The sequence below is a fragment of the Hippoglossus hippoglossus genome, chromosome 20, assembly GCF_009819705.1.
Source record: "Hippoglossus hippoglossus isolate fHipHip1 chromosome 20, fHipHip1.pri, whole genome shotgun sequence".
Classification (NCBI taxonomy): Eukaryota; Metazoa; Chordata; class Actinopteri; order Pleuronectiformes; family Pleuronectidae; genus Hippoglossus; species Hippoglossus hippoglossus.
In genome coordinates, this window is record NC_047170.1 from 4,901,103 (window position 1) to 4,920,659 (window position 19,557).

At 43.8% G+C, this 19,557-nt stretch overlaps 1 protein-coding gene across 5 annotated transcripts in view; it reads right to left on the bottom strand.

The window, feature by feature from the left end:
* Positions 1 to 19,557, bottom strand: part of LOC117754004 (partitioning defective 3 homolog) — a 342,820-nt gene that overhangs the window by 83,755 nt on the left and 239,508 nt on the right. For all 5 annotated transcript variants that reach the window (XM_034572613.1, XM_034572611.1, XM_034572615.1 and 2 more), the window contains one exon: positions 3,382 to 3,510. In XM_034572613.1, coding sequence (XP_034428504.1) covers positions 3,382 to 3,510 — 129 coding nt within the window. The remainder of the gene's footprint in view (positions 1 to 3,381; positions 3,511 to 19,557) is intronic.

Here is a 19,557-nt window from a genome sequence, read left to right on the forward strand (position 1 = left end):
GGTGAGTTGTTGCCGCAACTGAAGACATTTAAGTACCTCTGAGTCTTTTTCGTGAGTGAGGAGAAGGTGAAGCATGAGATGGGCAGGTGGGTCGGTGCAGTGTCCGAGGTAACATGGGTGTTGTACTGGACTGTGGTGAAGAAAAAACAAAAGCGAAAGCCTTCAATTTACCAGTCGATCTACATTCCAACCCTCACCAATGGTCATAAGCTCTGGGTAGTGACTGATTGGGAATACAAGCGGCCGAAATGAGTTTCATCAGTCGGGTGCCTGGGCTCAGCTTAGAGAAGAACTGCTGCTCCTTCATGTCAAAAAGAGACACTTAGGGTACTTCGAGCATCTAATCAGGATGCCTCGTGGGTGCCTTCCATTGGAGGTTTACTCGCCCATCTGGGAACAGACCTAGGAGTAGACGTGGAACTCGCTGGAGGGATTACATATCCCATCTGGCCTTGGAATGCCTCAGAATCCCCCAGGAGGAGCAGGAAAGTGTGGCTGGAGAAAGACTGCCTTTGTGACCTCGAATATGTGTAAGAAAATGAATGAAAGAATGGTATACGAAAACAACTTCAATAAAAGACCCAATTCTCGATCCATGTTTGTCAAAAAGGAATTGTGCTGACCGATCTTTGAAATACTGTTCAGGTTTTGTTTGTCTGGAGTCAGCAAGAAGTCAAACAACAAACAACAGGAAGCGGGTCACTGTCGAGGGAAAACAGGCAGTAATGTGTTCTACTGTGGTCTGGGAAATGGGAACAAGGAGAGTGGCAGTGGAGTGCTGGCCGCTGATTAGAAGCCAACCAGAGCCATGCAGATAAGAGAGAATGGACATCATAATCAGCTGCCACAGAGACATACAGAGAGAATGAAGTACAGTTCAGGCCGAAAATGAGGAGGGAACATTGTTAGGTTGTCTTTGTGTGCTCCCCACTTTGGCCGGAAAATATAGTTTCAGGGCTAACATGTGCAGAGATAAGTCAGAGAACGATAGAAGCTCCACCAACACCACCTGCCCTGTGTTTCTTTCTTTCCCTCTCCTCTCCCCAATGGCCCTGCATGAATGAGGCAACAGCCAAAGAGAGGGCTTCACTCCAACCACCCAGGGTCCAATCAGAGAGCTTGTTGTCTTCTCAGTCCTCTCAACATGAGCCAATCAGGCAGGGCTGTCTTGGGTGCTGTCCACAGGCATAAAGAACCCAGAGTAAAGGCTGCCACTGCTGGGCTGAACAGTGATTAAGATCAGCCTAACCACGGGCTCTAATGCTGCTTTGATGAGACATGAATCAACCAATCAGAAGAGCTGTATACAATCTGCCAACAAAACAAATGCCTCTGATAACCACTACATCAGGTCGATGAACTGCACTGTGCAGTGGTAATTAAGTCAAAGTTTTATGCACTCAATTCTCTATCATCTTTAATGCTGCCTCCATAAGCAGCTGACAAGATATGAATTAGAAGAACATTTTCATTAATAATAAACAGGTCAGGTCTGTAAGGACTAAAAATGGCCAAACCATAAATTGCATGAATCATATCAAGGTCACAGTTTTAAATATATGACTATAGCTCCCTTATTGCAGGGCAAAAATGGCAGGTTTTATGAATTAATTTGCCTCACCTCTTCCCTGACTCCTATTTTGAATCACTAAAAGCCCCTGTCAAACCGTCTGCATTAATTAATGATCGCTAATGTCAGCCGAGCTGGGGGTTTGGCTGCGGCCCATCCCATATCGTGCTGACACATTGTGCTGGCTTGACGATTGCCAGCTTCGGGAAACCCGTAACGGACCGATCCATAATTTCATAAACGCACTCTGAAATGGTCCCGTCTCCGTGGCAGCAATGCAATCAATCTGAGTGTGTACCTAAAGCGGAGACCTACGACAATTAAATGTAGCACCCTGGGAGTGTAATATAGTAGCGCAACCAAAAAATACAAGACGTAATGGATTTCTGAGCTGTCGTCCTGCTGAACTCTAATGCTTTGAATATCGACTTGGCTTCATGGCAGGTTGGTTTATTATTACCCACCAGCATTTCCCTCAGGATTCACTTTCCATTAACTGAGGGACAATCCTGGCCTGACTGAGTGATGGGATTTTGGAGCAGGTACAAAAGGAAAGAATTAGGTTGCCCTGGTTGGGACTGGAGCTCACACATGCAGAACGGACACAAACAAGACAAGGAATGAGAATGTGCTGTAAGACAAAGTAGTGCACAAAGAAATTGGTTGACAGCGGTGAAAGAAGAAAAGTATGAGCAAGATTTAAATTGTATGTGTGTGTCTGTGTGGGGAGGGGGGAGTTGAGGGCATGTACTCTACATATCTCATGCCCACCATGCATCTGTGTTGATTCTGCTGCTTAGGATGACAGTCGTCTGGGAGCTGCTCAAAGGGGAGAGATCTGGATGGAGAGCCAGGCGCACTGGTCTCCAGGGTGCACTGAGGGAAATATGTTGGGCCCTCAGCCAGAGGGGTCTGCACCCACATTTTGAGAGGACCTTCATTGCAAGTCATAGTTGAATACTGAAACGAAATGTGCTACAGCTTTTTGAGCGAGGCCTCCAGATGTTCTATTCAGCAGGGAAGAGGCCCTTTCTGAGTGTTTTTTTTTGTGTGTGTGTGTGTGTGTGTTCACACTTGTTTGTGTTTGTGGTACCGTGCATTTTCAACAGCCATCCATCCTTCTCTCTCTCTTCGCCGTAAGAGGGAACGGTATCAAGCCCTATTGTTTCTATTCAATTAGCTGTCATTACCAACGGCAGTTTGATTACTGAGTTCATTTGGCTGGTAGAGAACAATGGCAGCAGCAAGCTGTCTTTTTATTCAGCCTGCCACCAATATTGTCTTGCCTGCTGGAGAATTAAATGGGGCTTGTCTTTGAGGGATGAGGTGCACGCGGCAAAACCAAAGCTTTTGCCTTTTTCTTGTGGACGTCCTGATGTCCGCAAACACTAGAGGACACAGAGCCAAGAGGGCTGGATAAAAAGGAACAGCATATTCTTGAACGATTAACAACCTGGTAGAGCTGCAGGAGAAGACAAATGCAGAGCTACATCGATTTCGCTATTATAATGAGCACCATTCAATCATGCCAAATCCACAGGGGCCTACGAGCACCATTAGGAGGTCAGTGCCTCTGAATGGCACAGGCAACAACAATCCATAAATGATCTATTTAATGTACTGATATAAAAGAACGGGACATTTCACAAATTGACATCTGAGTGCTTTCCCAGAATTTCTCGACCTTGCGCCACCATTTTGTTAATTAGGTAGTTTGCTAATTTTCCAGTCAGCAGTGTCTTTTTCCCCCCTTTGTTCGGCCGGGAATTGTTTCGGCTTTTAGCGAGCCAAGGCTCTGTCTGAGCACTCACCTCTCCTGTTCCAGTCTCATCCGCAGGGTCTCATCCTCTGACGCCTGCATGTCCTCCGCTTTAGATTTACTGGAGCTCTTCCTCTCCATCCTGTCTCCTGGTCGCTCATCCTTCCGGTGCTTTCCAAACCTGAGTAAAAGAGGAGGGCACACTGGATTTAATTGAGGCCCAGGCTTTAATAATTTCAAACGCAATATCGATTATTTAATTTTTTTTCACAACTGCATTTCTTGTCCTTTGTCCAGGTTTTTTATTTGAAATACTCAGTAGGAAATTAAAGTGTCAAACTGTCACATCCTCAGTTTGGGTTTGTATTGGCGTGACAGCTCAGGAGGAGTCTCCATGGGCACCCATTTGTTATCTAATGAATAACTTGGCCTTTTTCAGATAAATGCAATCAAAATGCAGCAAGCCATATAAAAAGATAACTCCATATAGCAAGTTCCCTCCCAGACAAGACTCAATCTAGCATGGCATGCAGTGTTAAAAGAAAGTCTGAAGCAGACTTTTTTTTAGAGATGGGGCAGGCTCCCCATTCCGTCCCTCAGCTGCAGAGTTTACTGAGTGAGAGGAGCAGTGACAGCTCATGATTTAGTTTTGAGCGTGGAGGGAACAAACTACCTGCAAACGGGTGGAATGTAATGTAATGTAAAAGTGGAGGAAACCACCAAACTGGCGGCATCATTTGTAAGTTTCTAGGCGGTGTCACCAACTTCTACATTTTAATGACAGGAGTGACACGCCGGTTGCGGTAAATCCGTGACAGCCTTACTGGAGGTGAGAATAAGTCAAGCCGGTGATCGCAAATTCCTCTGGTCAGCCAAGCCTGCCGCTCGGCAAATGAATGAGTGGAGTCCCTGGCTGTGTGAGGGGTGTGAGGAAATGATGATGATGAGGAATGAAAATAGAGGGGAGGCATGCAGTTGACAGGAGTATGGTGCATTTACAGGGCTGCACACTCACAAACACACGGATAATAAATGGACAACTCCATAGTCTGACTCCACAATATTACTCACAACAATGTGCTTGTGGGTAACACTAAAATCAGATGCCAACTTTATACATGTGCACAGAATTTAGGGATAAAGGTTAAAATCTCTGATGATACAGAACAGGAAAGGCAATATCGTGAAAGTGTGATGTCATTTCCTGCTGCTCCACAATGGGGCCAGCTGTGGAGGAAGTCCAAAATGGCAGGATACAGAAAAAGGATGTATTAAAGACAGATATCCAGGAAGTGCACACGGCGGTCATTTTGCACATGCAGAAGCACATCTGCACACCATATACAGTAGACTCAATGTCACTGTATCCACTAAAATTCATGGTGAGCGGTTCTCAATATATATATATGGGTTTATCTGATCACTATATCTTTATATGTTGATAACCTATGAAAAGTGACATTTGAGGGATTTTTATATGAAAGAGGCAAGAGTAGACATGATTGTTGCACTTAAGGTTATTGTGGATGCTTACAAACTGAGTAAGGTTCAACACATCTTTTCATCACTTTGGTTGGATTAAGCACAAGAGGTTCAACCAAATCCGACTTGGAGTAAAGTAAGTCGAAATCTTAGAAGAAGGAATGTGTGCAACATCATTGTTCAGGTTCAACATCCCCAACCGATGGGTTTGGAAAAGCTTTTCTCAGTATTTCATTACATCTCAAATGAAAAGCAGAGAACGAGACACTCAGCCACAGTTGGAGAATATGAGGTAACCTGGAGAAAAAACAATATATAAATCCTACTTGGGAAAATATTAACATAAATGGCAAAATACTGCCTTTGGAAAAGCTGAGAATGTTTGGTTAGAAATTGGTAAAGGTCAAATATTTACATGAACTGAAATGCTGAGCAAGAAACCTAGCATTCTGAATGTGGAACTACTTAAAGTGTGCACTTTAACTGGCTCCAAATGTGAAAACTCAATTTTAAAAATGTGAGGACTGCAAACCTTGTGCTTTTGATTGTTGACTTATGATTGTCAGGTTTGTGGAAACCAGGCCACCTATATGAACAAATGTGATGATTGTAAAGACAGGGCAATAAGAGAACGTGTACGGGCACAGGGGCATGAGGCCGCAAGTGAAGGAAATTCAATAAATCTAATCACAGCAAAGGGCTGGATGTTTATTGAGTGTTCATATTGCATAAGGTAACGCTGTGTACTCGCACTGCACATAGATGTCGATTACGATGTTCCACATGGGATTTTTTATTTTTTGCGGTCCCGTTCAATTCCAGGCAGCGGCACAGGAGAAAGCATTAAGCTCTGCAGTCTCCCAGCCCCACGCTGCTTCACTTTGAGTTTATTTATACCTTCCTCGTAGCTGAGCTTTATTTGACAGTTTGAAAACTTTCTCTGAAAGCAGGAAAAAATCACATCAGACAAGGTTGACTTTGGGCCAGTGGAAGTGAATAAATTCACGAAATGGGAGACTGTTTCCCTCATAGATGTTTATTATTCTACTTTACATTAAAAGCAACCAGGAGCTTTGTGGAATTGGCTTCTCTGTGGTAGGGGCTGCTTTGGAATTGTAATCTTTTGAATGGGCTGTGGCCTGGTGGGATATCCGACTTTGTGGTTGTGCAGGGAGCCCAGGAGAGGCAGAGGGAGTGATATGTGGGTTCCTTTGTAGCACAGATAGCATACATTACCTGATTAATTAATCAACAAATGGCTCTACTAAGGCATAAAACTCCAGGCTCGGGCTGAGAATGCTAATAATAGTGAACCTGCTATCTATCACCAGGGCAGGTGACAGCTTCCCTCACCTCACTTCAAAGACTTTCATTAACTTCCTAAGGAAAATTCACCTCCTTCTATTCTTCTTCCAATTTTTACTCAGTCTCTTCTTATGCCAACCCACCGAAAAACACAAGATAACCTTAGGGGAGACAAACTTCTGCCCTAAGCACTTTTTGTCCTCATTCTGGATCGACATCAGTACGGTTAGAGATTTGTCATAGTGAAACATATTGGCGGATTAGACTGAGCAGGATCCTGGGCAACTCCCGTATGAAAGGCTATTCCCCCATCGCCGGTGGCTTGAGTAGCAGGTTCCACATCAAAGCAGAGGAGGAAAGGGACAATCCTACCAGGGCTATTAGACGGCTCTGGGACACGTGCCGGTTTACCAACATGGCTCTGCCCTTCCTGTTGAAACCCCTAGTCCTGCCAGTGGGGACTACAGGGGAGCACAGGATTATCCACCACACCTTCAATGATGCACAAACCGCAATGTAATATTCCTACACTCAACACTTTCTTGGCAGAAAGAGATCGGAGATCAGAAATCAGGGGCATCAGTGTTTGTATCAAGTACAAACTACTGACTTTCAACCCTGTCTCTGAGAGATAAGTGTCTCGTTAGAGAAATGAAGGGAATCGGATTGAAAACAGGAATGATTTTTTGGTTCACCTCGGTCAGGAGGGAGGAAATAAACTCAGCTGTTTCTATGGCAACTCTTGAGCCAGTATTGGCACCTTGGCATTAATTAGGACTGGCATCAGGATCCTTGTATTGAGAGTGAGGTTGTTGAGGCTTGATAATAAGATATTGATTGGCAGCAGCAAGTCCTGGATAGAATGACAATGGAGTAACTACACTGCAGTTTGGCAAAGAGAACTTCATTTGACCTAAAAGACTGACCAGCCAGTTTTATTGCAATGTGGCTGCACAGCATTAAAACTACAACCCAGAAGTCTGGATGCCATTGTTTCAAATCATTTTTCATTGTGAAGTGCAACAGCTAAGTGAATTAAGTATATTATGAGTATACAACTTGTAACTTTGGGTGCAAGGCGTCTCTCAATCAGAACAATATAACAACAGACCTCGTTTGATGACATCGTGAAGCAACACTGAACAATGGGAGTTGTTTTCTTCAACACCATTGCCAGGAAAACCAAAGAAAAGACTGACTAACTGGTTCACAGTGTGTTTTTCCTTTGTCATTCATAACATAGGTCTAGTAATTTTTAGACAATCTACTCAATAATTGTTACATATCATATCATTGATCTCAATCGTCCACATATTAGCTCTTTCCAGAAGAAAGTGGATCTTTGAATCAAGATTATTAACATGAATGACTATTTGACTTGCATTAGTAACTATTTAAGCAACAGCTGGACTTCCCCATTCAAGCAGGTGAACAATGATACGCCATTTACCTCCTCAAAAAGCTCTGATCTTTTTCTGCCTCAGTCCCCCGGACCAAAGCTCTGTTTAATGATCCGTTCCTAAGCATCTATCTCACTGTGGCGGACAGCAGGTAAGAGTGATGAATACAGAAATGCAGAGGGGCCCCTCAAAAGACAAAGAACAGAGGTGCAGAGAGATGGAGATCGCAGAACCACCTGGGTAGAGAGATGTTTAGTTAAGATTAAATGAGTGCAAACACACAACAGCTGAGTAAGATGCTGTGTTGATCAGAAGCATTGTGATATTCACACAGAAACCAGATATGATCTTTAGGCTTCTTTCCCAGCTCCAGCTGATTTGTGCTATTCATCATTGTTTGGTCTTGATAATGTCTGATTGGTCATTAAACCTCATTTAGACACTCGAACACGTGTCAGCCATATATAATATATGCTTTATTAATGCTGTGATGGCCACTGATGCGATGAAACATTGAGAGTGAAATTGAAGTGTTCAATCAAAGTGTCCTGGGTCACACATCAGCTGACAGCATCTCATAAAACTAAATGTTTTTATATACTGATGCACATTCGGCATACTGTGTTATATCTGGTTATACTGCATGTATTCTAGCTTTACCTGAAAAGAAGTCAGTAAATATGTACTCCATTCAATATGATACATCATCTTATATCACTGAAAACAGAAGGGTTTATACTACTAGCAGTCGGTGCCTCATACATCATCTTCATTGATTTTACAGGGTAATAATACTTCAAGGCTGCCGCACAACAGTGTAGAGTAAAAAAAAAGTCCAGGACAGAATTTCCAAACAGTGAGAAAAATAAAATTATGCAAAGCCTCAAAGCCTGTTTGATTGTTACAATCATTTAATCTGGGAAGCAGATTTGAGAGAAGCAAATCTGTTTTGACATCTTCTGAGGGGAATTTTGTGGTTTGCTCACAGGAAGTTTCTGACTTAGGGAGCAGGAGCTGTCTATTCTTTTCTCTTATCTGTGGTTCTTAAAAAGTAAATCCATTGATGCCAGGGACCGAATGGTTTAACCCTCACATGATGCACTCCTCATATGAGCTGTTAAATCTTCTGGCATTATTCAAACCTGCAAATGGAACAGGTGAGCCAGAGAGGAGGGAAAAAAAAGACTGCATCTATCAATTTGAGTAAGTGATGAGAGGATAATTTCAAGGGCAGACAAAAAAGAATCATTATCGTTTCTGCTCAGCGGACCTGAAAGTTAATCCAAATCTCCCAGGGCGATGTCCCCTGCAGAGGCCTGATGTGGTGTCTGAGCCCCCATCCCTCCAAACCGTATTGGTTGCTGTGGGGAAGTAAATAAATAACCATGCCTCCACCCGCTGCATTTCATTGTGACCATCCGTAAAGCGCCGCAGAAAATACACTTTTATTCAGAGCCGAGAGACAATATTATCCTCTTATTGATAGCAAAAAGTACACAGCAGAAAGTTAAGATGAGCACAAACACACACACACACACACACACACACAATGCTCCTTTTCTATCTTCTCACCTCCCTGTCAAAGGCAAGGCCATGCCAATATGAAGAAGTGCATGATTTCTACACAGTGCAGCACCGAGGGCAAAACCCTGACAGTGGCATGTAATTTTAATAGCTCCTTGTTAGAAAAGGTGAGGCTGTCGGATTTGTCTGTCCTCCTCGCCAGCTAAGTGTTGTTGCAGCTGTGGCGAGTAAACATTCTCTTCCCGGGGTGACACACACAGACGCCTTGTAAAAAAATCCAATAAGACAGTCAGAGAAAGAAAAAGGGAGCAAGAGTGTTTTTTTCCCCCCCTCTTCCTTACAAATCGCATTGTGACCCAGCGATCGTTAACAGGCATTAAAGGGACATTCGTTATCGTCGAGTGGCCTCTGCGTAACGTTGCCACCACCGGTTTCCAGGGACACCGACCCCAGAGAGGTATGGGAGGATATTCTCCCGTCATTCCTCCAGCTTCAAGCTCAACGCCAGCCGATTATCTCCTTCCCCGCGGAACTCATTATCTGCAACCTGTAATGTCAGTCAGCGCATTCCCTGCTCAGCCAGACCTCTTTTGAACCAGAATCTACAATTTGATGCATCTCTTAAGGAAAGGAAAAGGGTTTTAAGAGTTTTAAGAGAAAGTCTGCAACCCGAGGTTCATCAGAGAATGCGTAAGATCTGAGGATTCACCACCGTGGGGGGGAATGTGTCTTCAGAATAACACAACTCTTAATGCAGTTGCACATCTCACTGCCTTTTAGAGGGACTCTGCCTCTTACAGGTCACAGCAAGATATGACATCTCTGTGCTTTCACTCCATTGGTCAAGGGCTTGCACACACAGAACCAATTGATTTCCACCCGGGGGGGTTGGGTTGTTGATTGGCTGCAGCTCTGGAGGGAGGCCAGCCCTAATTCTGCCACCGACGGTGTGAAAACAGTGGGTAGAGGTGCAGGAGGAGGGAGGATGGGAGTCAAGATGGTTCATGCCGGGTGGAAGAGTGGCGTGTCCCGCATTGTGGAGGCATGACATGCATTTATGCATGACATCAGGCCGTGCCCCAGGAGGGGGACAGCGCCACGGGCGAGATGGAGATAAAATGATTCTCACCAGAAACTTCTATGACTCTTCGGTCTCCCAGCTGAGCAAAGAAGACACCGTCACGTTGGAGAATTCTCTGTTTCAGTGTCGCTCTATGTGTTCTTCCACCATGTCAAAACATTGAAAATGAAAAACAATTTCTGGGCGTACGAATTGCGAGACAGATTATTGTATTTAAATGACTCTTTAAATTATTCTTTTCAACCAATATCACTGTCCCATCCTGTTTACCATAAAGAGGTTATTGTATGGAAATGAAGATTTTCTGCCTGATATACAGATGCATAGAAATTGCTGTATCGCCCTTTCAAAAGAATTGTTTTCATCCTTACATATATATTTTTTCCCTGCTCTGTCAGTCTGAATTTTCTTATATTTCTGTTATTCTACAGCTAGGTATTCTCCGATCAGTTTTTCCCCTCTCTTCACACTTCTCTTTCAGAATTTATCTTTCTGGCTTACTTTCGTTGGAGCCAGTATGTGTGTCCAATCGCCTGATCAACAACTGCATTCCACCACTTGTCTAGTTGTAAGTAGACATAGATAACCGAAGACAAACAGAGTCTTTTTACACCACCACCAACCCCCCCCCCGCAGGAGGAAGAAAAAGGTTTGGACTAAAATAAATGTATGCGTGTGAAGAATGGTCAGTCACAGAGAGCCACAGGGCTATTTAAGGGTGGTATCCCATCCTACAGATACTTCATTGTACTTCCATACTGTTTTTATGTGTGTGTGTGTGTGTGTGTGTGTGTGTGTGTGTGTTTCTGTGTCTGTGTTTGTGCGTGTGTGTGTGTGTGGAGGAGGGCATGGTAGATTTTCAAAATCAGACTTAATCCGCTCTTATTGAAAAAGGTTCTTTATAGCCACACGGACCAGACAGAACACAGACACAGAGCTGCAGCGACATCCAAGATGATAGAATTACATCAGAGTGAATGGCTAAAGATGTTCTTCGCCTTTAGACTAACAACTTTCAATATCAAAGCAATGTTCGATGTATGAGTGTGAGTATGAGTGTCTATAAATGTCCATCTATCTATGAAAAAGTACTTGCACGTGAGTGAGGCTTATGTGCTGGGAGAAAATAAGCATTAATCACTATGTGTTGCCAATTATTCATATTTAAGCAAAAGCAGGTGCACACAAGGATATGCATGTGTGTTTTATCTATATGTGTGTGTGCTTGTATATCAAGGGACAGCTTGGCTTGTCCATATTTCATAACAGCCTGTGCAATACAAAGGAGGAGGCCCAGCCCAACATGATTGCCTTTAATGTTTCACATAAATCACAGAGTTGTGTGTGTGTGTGTGCATATGAGAGTGGGGGGGTGGGGGGGTTGCACACACTCAGAGGAACGCTTCAAATGCCTGACACCACTGATTAAAGCCTCTCATTACAACACAAATAAACAGTCCAAACACATTCATGCATCCATCTGTTAAAGTGTATGAGTGTGCAGCGACTTTCTGTAGGACAATTTACATAGAAACACTTCAGTGGCTCTGAGGGAAGTTCAGGTGAACTTTGTTGGTGTGTGTGTGTGTGTGTGTGTGTGTGTGTGTGTGTGTGTGTGTGTGTGTGTGTGTGTGTGTGTGTGTGTGTGTGTGCATTCCAATTATTCAAAGTATTTAGCGATGCACGATTCATGAAAAAAACGATTTCCACGATTTCCTCGCTTAGAGATGAAATCACGATTAACTCTCAAAGTTTTTTTTTTCTTTTTTCAAAATGAATGTTAATTGCACTCAATTGACCTTGCAAACAATATGATTGAGCCTGACCCGTTATTATGGATTTTCAGCTGATGTTTTCTTGGCCTTTACAGCTTCCTCACATTGCAGTTTGTGATGACGTTTAGGGTGATTGTATAAATTTGTAGTGTTGTGGTGTGTTCCTGCCACGATGGCAAAACACAACTGGCAGTGTACGTGGTTTTGACTTTCATTGTCTTCTCGGTCGAATTTGTTCGTGGCCGCTGACACAATATCAAAACACACCACCACATAATGATTTTGTTTTGAAATGTATCTTTCTGCAACTCCTCCTGAAACCGCTCGCTCTCTCACTTTACCTTTTACTCTGGTCGACACACACAGTCACAGACACACACAAACATTGTCATCGCACACATCAAATCCTCAGACTGGTTTAAAACGTAATTTGGTCTTCGTGAACATAAATGAGGTTCAGGTTTATATGCATACAGAGCGAGGACATGAGCTCCGATCACTATTTTTCACAGTTAAATTCAGGTTGAAAATTACTACTTGGTCTGAGCAGGGCCAGATTATTTTTCTGTATGAGCACAGTTGGGTTGTTTATCTTATTCCCAATGCATTCGGAGGTGTTTTCTTTGAATTTAATTTCATTGATTTTTTTTGTCCTCAAAGAAACTTTTCTCTGCTTCTCCATCACTCGCTCTCTCTCTCTTACTGGTGGCTTTCTGCTGCTGTCGTTGGATAATGCCACATTGTGATTGGTTAAGGGATAAACTAAGGGCTCTAAAAGGCAAATGAGATCGCATATGGATGTGAACCGAGATCAGGATTTTATTAATCATGCAGCCCTAAAAGTTCTGTTCTGTTATTTTAGTTGCTGATGTTTTGTCCTTAATAATTCTGTGCACTCTCTGTCTCTGACTTCTCAAAAACAGACGTACACAAAAGCCTTGAATAGCTACAACCCATGAATAGTCAAACACACACATTTGTTCTCTCAAGGCCATATGCAGTGCATGTACACTCACAGTTGGATAAAGCCTAACCAAACTGGCAATCCCCCACTTCACCCCGCCCTCCAAGTAGGGGTGCAGGAATATTGATGGGTGGGGGACGACAGCGCTGTGGTTTCTCAGTGGAAGCAGTGGCTCAGGCTGTGACCTAGATACAGTATGGCACACTGCATTCCTAATGGGCCATTTTGATCACTGCCACTCAGCGAGGCTCCTGCTGCACGCCGCAAACACAAAGATCTCAGCATTCAGCAGACACAGCAGCCAAAGTCTGCTCAACTTTCAACAATGGCAGCAACTGTGGATGTTAAGGTACCACAGCAAGAAAAAAAAAAGGAACTTGAATTTGAGGGATCGCTGAAAAATTCCCACTGATGCGTGGAAAATCTACAGGATAAGAATTCCACTGAAAATATATTTGGTGTGTATTTCGAGCTCCTCTCACCTGCTAGAACTTAAAACCACCAGGAGATGATGGTGAGAGGAAATAGCTTATGATTATTGTCATGACACAAGATTACCTAATAAACATAATAAATTAATCGTATTCATCAAGCCCCTCTCCTTGTCTTTTCTGTTTTGATTATCCTTGCGTCTTACAGTTGTCTCCCAACTAATTTACATGCTGATGAGTTTGGAGACAGATGTGATGTGCAACACTCAAATGCCTGATTTCCGAGATTTCCTGCCTGAGGACAGGGGAGGGGAGAAGTGAGGCAGATTTTCTTTCTCGTAAACGTCAGACTTTGAAATACAAGCATGGACACGCAGCGGCCCAAGCGTTGTACTGGAGTCCATCGGCGAAAGGAGACAGGGGAACTGCTGATCCGTGATATACATCCCTCCCAGCATTCAGAGAGCGAGACGGGAGAGGTCTTTCTGTCAATGCCACAATGAATCTCCAGGGCGGCTGAGAAAGAAGAGGGGCGAGGGATATGGGTGGATATATGGAAAGAAAGACGGAGGGAGTGACAGTAATTGTGAAAAAAGTGAGGATGAGCGAGAGCAGGGATCCCAAAGGAATCGAAGGGATAGCGACCGTATATCACGAGCAGGATTAGATAAATAATGCTGCACACTCCTCATCTGTCTACTGGCCTTGTACAGTTGGATGATTTTACAAAGCAAAATAAATCAAAATAAATATGAGAATGAGTCCATAAGTACGTCAAATTAAACATGCAGCATACAGCAATTTCCAAGTGAAGAAATCATTTATAAAACCTTTGTGCAATGACTGTAAAGAAAAGAGACAGCAAGTTCAATAGGAGGATTTGCAGCCTCTACTCAAACACAAGGAGCGTTTTACCTGATTTAAGTGTTAATGATTTACAGCACAAAAGGAAGTTGCTTTAAATCACAGGAAGAACATGTGGTTTTGGGAAAGGTTCAAACGAGTGAGTTTATGATCAATTTACTACAGTATAAAATACCGCTGGTTTAAGATTGAAACAACAAATCAACTATGGTGTCATCAAAAATACAACCACAATGATACTGATATACCAAGAGAATGTAAGGACGGGTCTTTACGTTCCACATGTCTCCACGTAGCAATGTCTTTAACATTCTCGCTTTGTACAATATCCACAGATGACAACTGTGAAATATGGTTGAAGAATGGTTGATTAGGCAACAAATATACTGGCACTGTGTTCCAAGCATCACATTAGGACCCAGAGTTACAATCTATTATTAGCTGACCTCTTGTGGCCGTAGAAAGAAAGAAGGACGTCAGGTGGTGTCGTACATGGAGCGAAGTCCACGTTAAGAGGAGGTTGCCGAGGAGGCTGCAGTTGATTTCCCATGCGAAAGCACCAGTCATTGTTGTTTCTTTTCTAACCCTAACCCCTAACCACGAACATTCAACACATTTAATTGCATGTTTATTATCGAATCCATGATGATGAGGTCCAGTAACCTGAGGGAGGATTTATGTTATCCCAAACCACAATCTATTTATAAACACAACCGTAACTTCTGTGCTTACACCTAACCACACTATCACAGTTCCACAACTTTAATCGCTTGTTTGTTATTACCATGACAACATACGCTTGTCATGGTAATAATTTTTTAGGTTTGGTGGATGGTTAGGATTAGACAATCATTCAATTAAAGAGAAAAGGATCACGGTAAGAGTTAAAGCCTATTTTATAATTTTTTACATCACTCCATAAAGGACAAGCGAATTCTGCTATAGTCACTCAAAGTTGGGGTTGGATGTAAATCAGAAGGGGCAGGAATAAACAATATGGATGCTATTCCTCTGTAAATTGGTACAAACAACAGCTCACACATCTTGTTGTGGCGAGGAGTGTCCAATTAGGAATCCTTTACGACAAACATCGGGAGCAATGAAATCCTGATGCAGCCATGAAAAGAATCTCAATGTCTCTGACACGCTCACTAAAGACAGAAAAAAAGATCAGAGTAGGAGTGAGAGGTGGAAAACCGGGAGAGAAAAAACAGACAATTTCACTTTACATGCCGAACACATGTCGGAGACGCTGACAGAACAAGAGGAGTATGGTTGGTAGCTTTAATTGGTTGTCTTTGATGGAAATCAGAAGTGTGATTCAACATCGATTGATATTACCTTTGTAATTCAAAAGCAATTTTCCCAGCTTATTTTCATCCTGGTCCTCACTGTGATTGTCTCTCTCCCACTACCCATCCTCTCACTCACAGGTTGGGGGTATGCACACATCAGCAGGTGAGAACTCAGTGGATAGGAAAGGTCATTTCAGCCAAAGGCCTCCATTTCATTACATGCTAAGCCTGAGAAATGGGTGAGCAGACTAGCAATGAGTCCTACTGTAGCGGGCAGCACGCTTCATTTGCATAGCACATGGGGGGAAATAAATAGGTTCTCCCATGTGCATTTCTCACCTCTGTCTCTGTAATATCAAGCATGCTTTGCATCTCAAAGTCAGCTTATACTTTACTTCCCTCCCTTCCTTGGACCAAAACATACATTTACTGTGATATTGTTTATTACAAGACGGCATTAGTGATTCATTTGCACTATTTAGAAAGACAAAATGGGATTTTGCCATTCTTGGATCCTTGTACGTGCTCTTAATATTTTCTCATTATGGTTCGCCTGCACCTGTCCTCTGAGAGTTGACTCGCATTGGAACAGTCTTCTCTCAAATTGATCAAAGCGATCCGCGCAGGAGCGAAAAAATAACATCAAAGTGGATTCAAAGTGTCTCAAAGTGTGAAAGACAAATATCAAACAGAGAGGGAGGAAGTTTAGAAACAGAAGACGGTTTCTGTTTGGAACATCAAGGTTGATAAAAGGAAGAAGGATGGAGACAGAGGGAGGGGGTTTAGTAAGGGAGTGAAAAGAGAAGAATGAGGAGAGGAGAGGAGACAAGGACAAACAAGGATAGACGAGGAGAGACGAGAAGAGGAGAGGAGAGGAGAGAAGAAATGAAAAGAAAAGAGGAGAGGAGAGACGAGAAGCGAGGAGAGAAGAGACTAGAAGAGGAGATAATAGACTAGAAGAGGACAGAGGAGACGAGGAGAGGAGAGAAGTGAAGGGAAGAGAAGAAGAGAAGAGAAGAGAAGAGAAGAGAAGAGAAGTGAAGAGAAGAGAAGAGAAGAGAAGAGAAGAGAAGAGACGAGGAGAGATGAGAAGAAGATAAGAGACAAGGAAAGAAGAGAAGCGACAAGAAGAGTAAAGAAGAGACGAGGAGAGAAGAAGAGAAGAGAAGAAGAGAAGAGAAGAGAAGAGAAGAGAAGAGAAGAGGAGTTTGCAGGGTTTCCATGGGTTGGTGTTGGTGTGATTCCACTGGGGTTGGATCATTAGTAGTCATGGGCCTGGTAGAGTATGGAGGGCTGCACTGCTACACTTAATTTGAGCTCTTTAATAACACACTTTATGAATTCAGTCATGTTTGCAGCCCTCTGCCTGAGACACAGCGTGAGAGACATCGGTGGATCTCATTTCAGGCCAACAGGATTTCAGATTCAATTAACTACACCGTGCAACACCACCTCTTCACACGCGCACACACACACGCACGCGTACACACAGCAGCCTCCCCACGCTTCAAGGTCTATCTCAGAGCACTGCGTGATCATTCTAAATATAATTACTCTGGGGCTGTCTGATGGGGGCCCAGCGCTGCCCAATCACATTTACATCGAGTGGCCAAAAGCAGAGGAAGTGCGGCCGGACAGCCAGACCCCCTCAGCCAGACCCCCTCAACCCCCCCCCCCCCGTCGGTCATGTCTCATTCGTGCATGGTGGTTAAAGTCACAGAGCAGCCTCACCTCCCCCTCCTTACTCCCATCACTCAGCCTCACCCCACCAGAAATTGATGATGACATCTTATTTTTTGACACCACACACAAAGCTGTACCTGGTGCACAGAAAGAGTTTTGTTGTTTGCTGTTTTCCTCTCCCCACGCGGCGCTCTGTGACGGTGACGCTAATCTTCTCAGCAGGGCGCTCTGTTGCTAGTTGTTTGGCCCCCAGCTGGGCCTCTTTGGTACATGATTGGCATGGGAGTAATGGGATGTCACAGTCAGAGGACATTTTGTGCTCTTTTGTTTTTCCTGAGAAGTTAGAAAAGATGACCCTCTCTCTGCAGCGCGCCCTCAGTGACATGATATTTCTTTTTGCCGTGCAGCCATCTAAAGGTGACACTGAGGTACGACTGCACTCGGCAGAGCTGCCAAAGTTCATGATTGAGGTCTCACTGAAATATTCAGCCATGACAGGAAAAACTTGCAGCTCACATTCATGTCACCTTCTCCACTTTGATGTCAAATGGTCAGTAGCACATAAGTGACTCTAAAGCCGACAGGAAGCCACTGTGTTGTTCACAGGTACTTAAAAGGAGCGACTCCTTTCCCACATGAAGACGAGAAAAGCAATTTCTGGAGCTGATGTTTTTTTTTCGTCACAATCCAACGTCCATGATACGTTCCATTGTTATTTTCTTTTTAATGTAATTATCTCATTACTCCGATTCTTCTCATCACCTCAGCTGCCAGTCAGTCTCGTTGTCAGGCTCCAGCTTGACGCTGTGCCCCACGCTTGCCTTTACTACCTCAGCACAGACATGATGATGAGTGAGGCAGAGCAAAGGAAGAACAATTATCATTTTCTCTCAGATTACATTCAGCAGATGTCAGAGCCCACATGTGGAGGCGGCTAATTGCTGTCTCCAAATCAACTGTGGTATAATGCTGCAAGCATATGTGAGGGTGTGTTGGAGGAGGTGGAGGGGACGAGGGGTGTATTATATAGAGGAACGGTGTATGTTGATCCATCAGGCAGCACGCTCTTGGCTCTGAGTGAGTGTGTGTGTGTGAGTATAAAAAGCCAGGCTAATACGTGTGTCATGTCGGTGTACTAATGATCAAACCGGCTTACCCGCCATCAGCTGTTCACACCCACACGAGCAGAAAGAATCACATGGCATGAAGACACGGAGCGGCATGGAAACACGCTCACTACCTTCTCTCGTGCTACACCCAGATGAGCTCCATGGTTTGGTATCCATTTTTTAAGGCATAGTCATGCAACCATGCAAACACACACACACAAGTGCTCCTAGCATGCTTCCACACTGCCCAAGAATAATAAAGATTGAAAGATAGAAAGCATCCCCACACTTCATCTTTCACTGCCACTGCTACTTTCCTTTCCAGTCCACACCCCCCCCTCATGCATCGCTCCATGTAGCCTTGAGTGGGGCTGCATCCGCAGGGAGGAGCAGGCAGATGAGGTCCCAGAGCAGTGATGTAGGGTTGAAGGGTGGAGGGTGGGGGTTGCAAGGCTGTCACACCGAGCTCCAGTGTCGGTTGATGGCTCGGCGTGAGGCATGCCACTTATCAGATTGGTGGCGGGGGGAGTAAGAGTACGTGTGTGTGTGTGAGGACCACTGAGGAGCAAGGGTGAGATGCCGGAGCCCAATAACAGATCTAAACAACACAACTCGTTTTATTTATACATGTGCACGCAACTATGCATTACACACTCACGCATGTGCTCATTTACATGCTCCTTGAATCCGCTCACGCTAACACACACACCCAAAAGGTAAAAAACTATAAAAGAAAATCAGTATAGATGCTCAGTCCCCCTCCAGGCGGACAGTAGCACGATGCCGTGACTGCCGCTGTGAAAAGCTCCCTTCTCTTCTCATTCTCCCTTTCCCTTCCCTTCCCTTCGCATCCTCCTTTCCCACTCTCCCTTGGTGCCCCAGTTCACTCCAGTGCACACGGCTTCTCACCCAATCCACCCCCTCCTCCTATCTGGCCCCCGTTCCCTGTCCCAACCATGCTTAGCATTTTTTGCAGCCTTTACACTACTGTTTTTCCTTCATGCTACTGTTCGCTTTTCCTACTATATATTGCATTTTCCTCACTCTTGTCAAATACACATTTATACACACATAAAAATAATTTAGACATAGAAATATGAACATGCAAACACACGCACGCACGCACGCATGCACACACACACACACACACACACACACACACACACACACACACACGCACACAGTATATCAACATTCTGAAGACAGAGATCTAATGAGCCTATTTAACTCATAATTATATCAATTTTCACATTGTTCTAACAATTGAATACTCAGACATTTAATACATGATCTGGAGTGTGTGATTTTTATGTCC